Genomic DNA, 10016 nt, shown 5'->3' with positions numbered 1-10016 from the left:
TGTGTTTATACATTTCTTCCATGAATCGCAATCAAACTTCTTCCCCAAATTCTAGGATTTTTCTTTAATGATGCGTAGTACTCATAGCATTTTTTTTGTTTTTTGTACTGCTTGTATCTGTTAATGTCTTGTTTCTGTCTTGCTCTATTGCCACTGCCATGTGAACCACAACCAATTCCGGGTACGACTTGATCGCACTTGGCGAAATAAAGATTCTGATTCTGATAGCAATGATACCACTAGTTTAGAACAGAATGGTTTTGAAACGATAGGACTGTATGAGAACTAAGGTTCTCTAATCACTCTCAATAAATTTTGTTCTTAACCTCCTTGCCGGTTATCCCGAGCTGAGCTCGGGGTAACCTGCGCAGGAGGATTTCTCAGGCCCCGCTGGTCCGATTTGCTTATTTTTTTTTCCTGCACGCAGCTAGCACTTTGCTAGCTGCGTGCAAAGCTGCGTGCATACTCTGATCGCGGCGATCGGAGTGGGTGGGGGGATGCCGTAGCTCAGCGGCTATCATGTAGCAAGCCCTGGGCTCGCTACATGATTTTAAAAAAATAAAAAAAGTGTGGCGCTGCCTCCTTGCCGGATTTTTTAGACCGGCAAGGAGGTTAAAGTACTTGTGGTAGCTTTATTAATAAATCTATGTAGTATGTGGGCCTATAGAAATGGGGAGATAGGTATAGGCAGCTAATAACTAACTAGAAATACAAAGAAATAAAAAGGGAGGGTACCTTTCATTCTTATTATCCCCCCAAAATGTGTCCTGCTATCCTCTTCTTCACCCATATTGCATTTAGTATTTACGATATCTACATCCTTTCTTTTACAACCCCAACCTAGGGTATTTATTGCCTCCAGACCTCCCAGTATCTCTTCACTGTCTCCTCCCAAGTATTCTTATTTTCAATATTTATTGCTCCCCTCTCTCCCACCGCTTCTCATGCTAGTTCTCTGTTAAAGAGGCCCTGTAGTGGCATAGTGTAATGTAGGAAATTATTCAGCCTACGCAGTTTGTCCTTTCTCTGTCCCCACACACAGTATAACGCACAGTAAAAAATGAATGTGAAACTCTATAAGGGCTGTGTCACAGACCGCAAGGCCGGTCTGCGGATGGGGTCAATCGATCAGAGTCAGAAATCCTCTCACACGGTCATTTTGCTCATCACGAAGGGTAACCCGACTTCGCAATTTGATGAACTGACTCGCGAAGGGAGCGTTCAGACGCCAACGGATTCACCACACACATACAATTCAAAGATCTGCCACCAAGCAGGTTACCCAGCCCGCTACTGTAATTATACTAGGACTTCGAGAACGCTCTATTAACCCTTAGCAGTATGCAGGAACCTGGGTCAGATCGTTATATCTGGGCCGGGTTCTCGCATACGGGTTACAAAGGCACACTTCTATTAAACACAGGGTAGCAATTTCAGGAGAATAGGTACGATTGTGTATGTTCAGCAACAAGTCATAACCGCTGAACGATTTTTAAAGCGTTTAATAACAAAAATGCATTACATACAGTTATATACACCAATTAACATATATCACAAAGCTTAAAAATAAAGGGGTAAAATTAGAAAGTTCTTACATAGTTATGGCTGATAGTCCATTTGGAGAATGAAGAAACAGAGTCCAGTTTAAAAGTAGGCATTAATGTTAAGAGTCCTTGAACACAGCAGGCGTCGGTTCTCCTTGAACGCCTGCATGGACTTTCCTGGTCGATGGAATTTGGAGAACTGGGCGGGTTTGGTCCCGCCCCACTTTTATAGGACCTGAGTCTTGGGGCTGTCACTACCTGGAAAGTAGGTCTGTTTAAGGCAGGGTTATCTCCTGGCAGCCAGGTTGCCACCCCCAGACTCAGAGCAAGAAAATGTACCAATTATTAATAATCTGTGTGACTCCGCCCCAGGTTGGCGCATCGCAAATCCGAGACTATATTCATAAGCGGCCTGCGACCCCGTATTAATTGAGGCTACACATGCCTATTCTATCGCATTCGCTCTACGCAGGCCGGATAAAGCCGTTTCTCTACCGTTTCCTGACAGTTAGAAAATTGTAATTCAGGTGAATGATATAACTGCGTTATGGGTATCCGAAAATGTAATTTTTGTCTTTCTGCAACAAACCTATTCTGAATTATTAATAAATTAAAGTTTCCTTTGTTTGAGTCTATGAGTTTGGAGGGAGCTCTTATCTGGCCAGTTCGAGCTGGCTTTCTTTTGGAAGAGGGCTGAAGCAGGAAATGGTCCTTGGCAGGAGGTCAGCCAGGTGTGAAATTCCTTTCCATGTTGGTATTTGTTTTACTCTACACAGGACTGACAGTAATGGGCTGGACCATTAACCCTCTGGGGGCTAATCCCGAGCTGAGCTCGGGGTAAGCCGCCACAGAGGATTTCTCAGGCCCTGGTGGGCCGATTTGCATAATTTTTTTGTTGTTGCACGCAGCTAGCACTTTGCTAGCTGCGTGTATATACCGATCGCCGCCGCGCTGATTCGCCGCTACCCGCCGTGCCGCGCCGCTCCCCCCCCCAAGACCCCGTGCGCAGCCTGGCCAATGAGTGCCAGGCAGCGCTGAGGGGTGGATCGAGACTCCCTCTGACGTCACGACGTCGTTGACGTCGATGACGTCATCCCGATCGTCGCCATGGCGACGGGGGAAGCCAAACAGGAAATCCCGTTCTGAACGGGATTTCCTGTTTGATTTGATTGCCGGAGGCGATCGGAGGGGGTGGGGGGATGCCGCTGCACAGCGGCTATCATGTAGCGAGCCCTGGGCTCGCTACATGATTTAAAAATAAAAAAAATTAAAAAATAGTGCTGCGCCACCTCCTGGGCGAAATAATTGAAACCCCCAGGAGGTTAAGCAAGTCATTGGCGATTGCGCACGACTTTCTGTAATGTTCGACACAGGCTGGGGCACAATGAGCGGGCTTTCAGGCGTTTTTGCAGCCGCTTGCGGCTGCGGATACGCCTGGTTAATGTATTTCAATGGGGTGGGTCACACCAGAGCGGGAGGCGTTTTGCTGAAACGCATACTCCCGGGGTGAGGCATTTTTTGGATTGCGGAGGAGTTTCTGCCTCCAATGTAAAGTATAAGAAATACGCAAACCGCTCTGAAACATGCCAGTTCAGAGCGGTTTTGCAGTAGTTTTTGTTACAGAAGCTGTTCAGTAACAGCTTTACTGTAACAATATATGAAATCTACTACACCAAAAACGCTTCCCAAAACCGCAAAATGCTATGTGAAACGCTACAGAAAAATAAGAAAAGGCGTTTCAAAATCTGCTAGCATTTTGCGGATCTGCTAGCGGGTTTTGGTGTGCACCTGGCCTAAGACTGGTCTAATATAATGTCATATTTACACTTCATTGAAGCTGATCGATTGATAGTCCGCTTCAAAAATATTCAGATTGACTTGTAATTAAATAATTACTGAGTAAATAAAGAAGAGAAAGTTCTCTGCTTACCCCCTGGATAAAACAGAAGTTCTTCTGCATTTTTTACACAGCTTAGTACAGCTCAACACAATCTGATACAGGGGTGTAACAATAGACACTGCAAGGGATTCAGCCACAGGGGGGCCCAGAAGCCACAGGGGTAGAAGTTTTTTCCCCCCTATCCTGGGAGACTGACAACTATCGGCACGGGGAGAAAAAAACTTTCTGCTCTCTGCATAAATGTTCTAATGACTGCATCTGCTCAGCTACTGATAAGGGATCCTACAAAGTTTTGCAGACACAGATTTATAGACAGTCCCCATTCGGTGTTCAGAAGGGTCTTGTGTGCAGCGCTGAGGGGGGAGGGGGCCCCATCCAAAGTTTTGCAGGGGGGCCCAGTAATTTGTAGTTACGCCCCTGCACTGTGGATTACATTGCCAGCTGGCATCCTAGATAGAGATTAGTTCTTCTGTGTAGTTTTTATACGTGCTTTGAAGTAACAGTATTCATGTTTGGAAGTATAAGCATCGATAAAAGTATAATTTCAGAAAAACCGCCCGAAACACTGCCTTCATCCCCAACAAATACAAAAATTCTCCCTAATACACATCAAAACTTAGTTCTGAACTTTGGCAGTCCGGTAAACTTATTCTATTCCGACTGTCATATACCTTATACTGCAAGAACCATGGTGATCATGATCAGAATGTCACTCCAGCTCCCCAGTCCACAGTCTTTGACAGTGGTCAGTGCTGGAGGGTGAATGAAGCCCCTTACACATTTCTGGCTGTAGTAACATTTTAAGCTACCAAATTTAAAGTGATTCAGAGTAATGTCTTATTTTATAGAAATAGTTATCAGATTGTAAGCTGCTTTCCTGATTTCTTTGGTCTTCACACCATAGATGATGGGATTTATGGCAGGTGGGATGAGCAGGTAGAAGATTGATACGATGACATGGACATATGGGGCAATGTGACCGACCCTGTAAGTCATAAAAGAGAAAAGGCCCAGGGTGTACGCTATAAGGAAGACACAGATATGGGAAGTACACGTACTGAAGGCTTTATTTATAGCAGTCCGAGACGGGAGCTTCATTACTGTCTTCAGAATCAGGACGTAGGACGCCGTGATGCAGGAAACATCAAACATGATGACAAGCAAGACAACGGTCAGCCCATAGGCACTGTTGATGGTGATGTCAGCACAAGCTAATGTCACCACTGCCATGTGGTCGCAGTAGGAGTGAGAGATGTGGTTAGTCTGGCAGTATGGAAGTCTACTGGCCATCACTGGACAGGGTGTGACTATAATGGTTTCTCTTATAATAAAAGCGATGGCTATCTTTACCATGAAGGTGTGGGTCAGCGTGGTCATGTAATGAAGAGGGGTGCAGATAGCCACGTATCGATCATAGGCCATGACCAGTAGAATGCCAGACTCCAGAGAGCTGAAGGAATGGATGAAGAACATCTGGACCAGGCAAGAGAAGAAGGTGATTTCCTTAACGTTGAGCCAGAAGATGGCCAGCATTTTCAGGGCAATGGAGTTGGACACTAACATGTCGGTGAGAAATAAAGCAGAGAGGAAATAGTACATAGGGCTGTGTAGACGTTTTTCCATCATAATCAGAGTCAGTAGAAAACTGTTTCCAAGAAGTGATATCACGTACATGATGAAGACGGGGATAGACAGCCATATATGAGCCGATTCAAATCCCGGGAGACCATCCAGGATGAAAATATTGGGGTAGAAGCTGGAGAGATTTTCAGACAACATACTTTAAATATAAATTACGGGGAAGGCATAGCCAATACCTGCAGATGTACAGAGAACTTGGTTTTAGACACACAGGTTTAAAATGCAAATGTATTAGTATAAATTATTATGAATGCTCTAGAAAACATTTTAACACTACTTCCTGTGACTTAATTGGTTCTAATGAGACATGACAACTTACAGAATTTTTGCAACAAAATTCTGGGAGAAGGTAATTAATCTTGCCAAATTGAAAGCTGAAAAACAAGAGGCTAGTGACATAAAGTTCTTCCACAATTAAGTTCCCTTACTGATCTTATAAGAGTTTGATCATCTCAAAATCCTTCTTTTTTGAATTTATGTATTTGTAAAACTTTTTTGGGATTTAAGCAACATCTAAACAAGAAATGCAGTTCCTACTTTTGTTTGTAATCTTCTTTATCAGGCTTTGGCCTCGATCACGCTCCTGTCGCCAGTAGCATTTTGTGCATTTGCAGTTCATGAACCTATGATCTATACATGTGCAGCATGCTTTCATCAATGGGAGCTCAATTGAGAAGGGCCTGTGGACAGGGCCGGGCATGCTCAGTCCGCACCTCTCATGTTTATGTTGCACATCTTGAAGAGCCACCAGCGGAGGGGACCCAGCATCAGTTTTGTGTAAATTATTTGTAGGTATTCTAAGGGATGCTTTGCAAGACTTTATAGCACAGAATAATCTAATTTTATCTCATGGTATACTAAAGACCGGTCTTGTCTGCTCAGACCACATGCTCAGCTTCTATGAAGTAGTGAATGCACATTTAGATCTTCGGGAAGCTATAGATGTAGTGTACTTGGACTTTTGACACTTTTTCCCACAATAGCCTGGTGCAGAAGCTGAGGATACACTACAGGGACCAGGATAAAAGCTGTTTGTGTGGGTAGACAACTGGTTAAAGTGGACCCAAATTAAAAATACAAGATTTCAAAAATAAAATGTATTTTCTAAATTATAATAATAAATAGCAGCCTTTTTTCAGCTGCATGATGACAAATATAAAATATTTTACATTTATTGGAGGAACCCCTCCCTTCCTTTCAAATTGCCGGGATTTTTCCGGCAAACTGGTGGAGTAGATGGTGTCTGGCAATGGAGGAATTGCTAATGGCTGCCCCCAGTATAACTCTAGCTATGAAACGAGAAGGGTGAAAAGCATGCACTGAAATGCTCATAGGTTTGATGGAGTGTTTATCTATCTTTGTATGTGTCAGAGTGGTGCAACTAAATATTTTTAATTAAAAAAATGTTTGGTTTGGGTCCGCTTTAAGGGACAGAAGGCAAAAAGTGGTGGTAAACAGGTCATATTCAAAATGGTAAGCTGTTATCACTGGGGTCCCACAAGGGTTAGTACTAGGTCCAAATGCTTTTGAATGTATTTATTTATTTATTTTTACTCATCAGTTTTTTAATGAATTTTTCAAGAAAATACAAACAAATATCCATAGATGGACAAAATGTAAGATATGAAGGATACAGTTAAAGGGAATCAGAGACGCCAGCGTTGAAAAAAGAAATAAGATTTCATACATACCTGGGGCTTCTTGCAGCCCCATAAGCCTGGATCGCTCCCACGCCGCCATCCTCCACTTCCTGGATCCGCCGGTATCGGGTCCCGTCACTTCCAGCGGACGCGGACAATTATCCGCATGCACAGGGGCTCCCTCCATACCCGTAAGCTTGCGGCTGGGCACTATGCAGCTGCACGCGTAAGGGTATGCCGGGAGCCCCTGTGACGTGGACGATTGGCCGCGTGCTGCCGCCGACTGGCCGAAACTACGGGACCCGGAACCGGCTGATACAGGAAGCGGAGGACGGCGGCGTAGGAGCGATCCGTGCGTATGGGGCTGGAGGAAGCCCCAGGTATGTATACATTCTTTTTTCTGGGGCCTCTGGTTCCCTTTAAATCCAATCTTACATTGTACAAGCTCATTAATAAAACCCATATAAGCTAAACTGAGATGGTACTTTCATGTTTGGCACTTGGTGTTTGGCCTAGAAAACTCGCTTATATAAGAGAGAAAGCACCATATCAGATCCAGAGGATATATAAGAGAAAAAAAGAAAGAATAAGGAAAAGAAAAGAAAAAGTAATGAATATTAAAACATCAATATTTAACATAAAAAAGAACCAAACATATATATATATATATATACATCAGATATATAATATATATAATAGCTTGGCGGATAAGCTTTTTGTCCCTAGGCCTTCTCAAAGGACTAGAGGACATGATCTGCGCATGGAGGAAAAACGTTCTAGCCATTTATTTAGGAAAGGGTTCTTTACAGTAAGAGTGATTAAGATGTGGAATGCATTGCCACAGGAAGTCGTTATGGCAAACTCTATACCTGCATTTAAAGGGGGCTTAGATGCTTTCCTTGCGTTGAAAGACATCCATGGCTACAATTACTAGGTAATGCCTAATGATGTTGATCCAAGGATTTTATCTGATTGCCATCTGGAGTCGGGAAGGAATTTTTCCCTTTAGGGGCTAATTGGACCATGCCTTGTAAGGGTTTTTTCGCCTTCCTCTGGATCAGCAGGGATATGTGAGGGAGCAGGCTGGTGTTGTGCCTTCCTCTGGATCAGCAGGGATATGTGAGGGTGCAGGCTGGTGTTGTACCTTCCTCTGGATCAGCAGGGATATGTGAGGGTGCAGGCTGGTGTTGTGCCTTCCTCTGGATCAGCAGGGATATGTGAGGGTGCAGGCTGGTGTTGTGCCTTCCTCTGGATCAGCAGGGATATGTGAGGGAGCAGGCTGGTGTTGTGCCTTCCTCTGGATCAGCAGGGATATGTGAGGGAGCAGGCTGGCGTTGTACCTTCCTCTGGATCAGCAGGGATATGTGAGAGTGCAGGCTGGTGTTGTACCTTCCTCTGGATCAGCAGGGATATGTGAGGGTGCAGGCTGGTGTTGTGCCTTCCTCTGGATCAGCAGGGATATGTGAGGGAGCAGGCTGGTGTTGTGCCTTCCTCTGGATCAGTAGGGATATGTGAGGGTGCAGGCTGGTGTTGTGCCTTCCTCTGGATCAGCAGGGATATGTGAGGGAGCACGCTGTTGTTGTGCTTTCCTCTGGATCAGCAGGGATATGTGAGGGAGCAGGCTGGTGTTGTGCCATCCTCTGGATCAGCAGGGATATGTGAGGGAGCAGGCTGGTGTTGTACCTTCCTCTGGATCAGCAGAGATATGTGAGGGAGCAAGCTGGTGTTGTACCTTCCTCTGGATCAGCAGGGATATGTGAGGGAGCAGGCTGGTGTTGTGCCTTCCTCTGGATCAGCAGGGGTATGTGAGGGAGCAGGCTGGCGTTGTGCCTTCCTCTGGATCAGCAGGGATATGTGAGGGTGCAGGCTGGTGTTGTACCTTCCTCTGGATCAGCAGGGATATGTGAGGGAGCAGGCTGGTGTTGTGCCTTCCTCTGGATCAGCAGGGATATGTGAGGGAGCAGGCTGGTGTTGTGCCTTCCTCTGGATCAGCAGGGATATGTGAGGGAGCAGGCTGGTGTTGTACATTCCTCTGGATCAGCAGGGATATGTGAAAGAGCAGGCTGGTGTTGTGCCTTCCTCTGGATCAGCAGAGATATGTGAGGGAGCAGGCTGGTGTTGTGCCTTCCTCTGGATCAGCAGGGATATGTGAGGGAGCAGGCTGGTGTTATGCCTTCCTCTGGATCAGCAGGGATATGTGAGGGAGCAGGCTGGTGTTGTACCTTCCTCTGGATCAGCAGGGATATGTGAGGGTGCAGGCTGGTGTTGTGCCTTCCTCTGGATCAGCAGGGATATGTGAGGGTGCAGGCTGGTGTTGTGCCTTCCTCTGGATCAGCAGGGATATGTGAGGGAGCAGGCTGGTGTTGTGCCTTCCTCTGGATCAGCAGGGATATGTGAGGGTGCAGGCTGAGGCTGTGCCTTCCTCTGGATCAGCAGGGATATGTGAGGGTGGAGGCTGGTGTTGTGCCTTCCTCTGGATCAGCAGGGATATGTGAGGGAGCAGGCTGGTGTTGTGCCTTCCTCTGGATCAGCAGCGATATGTGAGGGAGAAGGCTGGTGTTGTGCCTTCCTCTGGATCAGCAGGGATATGTGAGGGAGCAGGCTGGTGTTGTACCTTCCTCTGGATCAGCAGGGATATGTGAGGGTGCAGGCTGGTGTTGTGCCTTCCTCTGGATCAGCAGAGATATGTGAGGGAGCAGGCTGGTGTTGTGCCTTCCTCTGGATCAGCAGGGATATGTGAGGGAGCAGGCTGGTGTTGTACCTTCCTCTGGATCAGCAGGGATATGTGAGGGAGCAGGCTGGTGTTGTACCTTCCTCTGGATCAGCAGGGATATGTGAGGGTGCAGGCTGGTGTTGTGCCTTCCTCTGGATCAGCAGGGATATGTGAGGGAGCAGGCTGGTGTTGTACCTTCCTATGGATCAGCAGGGATATTTGAGGGTGCAGGCTGGTGTTGTGCCTTCCTCTGGATCAGCAGGGATATGTGAGGGAGCAGGCTGGTGTTGTGCCTTCCTCTGGATCAGCAGGGATATGTGAGGGTGCAGGCTGAGGCTGTGCCTTCCTCTGGATCAGCAGGGATATGTGAGGGTGCAGGCTGGTGTTGTACTTTCCTCTGGATCAGCAGGGATATGTGAGGGAGCAGGCTGGTGTAGTACCTTCCTCTGGATCAGCAGGGATATGTGAGGGTGCAGGCTGGTGTTGTACCTTCCTCTGGATCAGCAGGGATATGTGAGGGTGCAGGCTGGTGTTGTGCCTTCCTCTGGATCAGCAGGGATATGTGAGGGAGCAGGCTG

At 46.4% G+C, this 10016-nt stretch overlaps 1 protein-coding gene across 1 annotated transcript; it reads right to left on the bottom strand.

The window, feature by feature from the left end:
- Positions 1 to 4281: 4281 nt before the first annotated feature.
- LOC137544589 (olfactory receptor 52N2-like) lies at positions 4282 to 5223 on the bottom strand. Its single transcript, XM_068265686.1, has one exon. The coding sequence runs from the start codon at positions 5221 to 5223 to the stop codon at positions 4282 to 4284; it is 942 nt and encodes a 313-aa protein (XP_068121787.1).
- Positions 5224 to 10016: the final 4793 nt, after the last annotated feature.

This window comes from Hyperolius riggenbachi, chromosome 2 (genome assembly GCF_040937935.1).
Source record: "Hyperolius riggenbachi isolate aHypRig1 chromosome 2, aHypRig1.pri, whole genome shotgun sequence".
Classification (NCBI taxonomy): domain Eukaryota; kingdom Metazoa; phylum Chordata; class Amphibia; order Anura; family Hyperoliidae; genus Hyperolius; species Hyperolius riggenbachi.
This window is presented reverse-complemented; position numbering and strand designations above follow the sequence as displayed.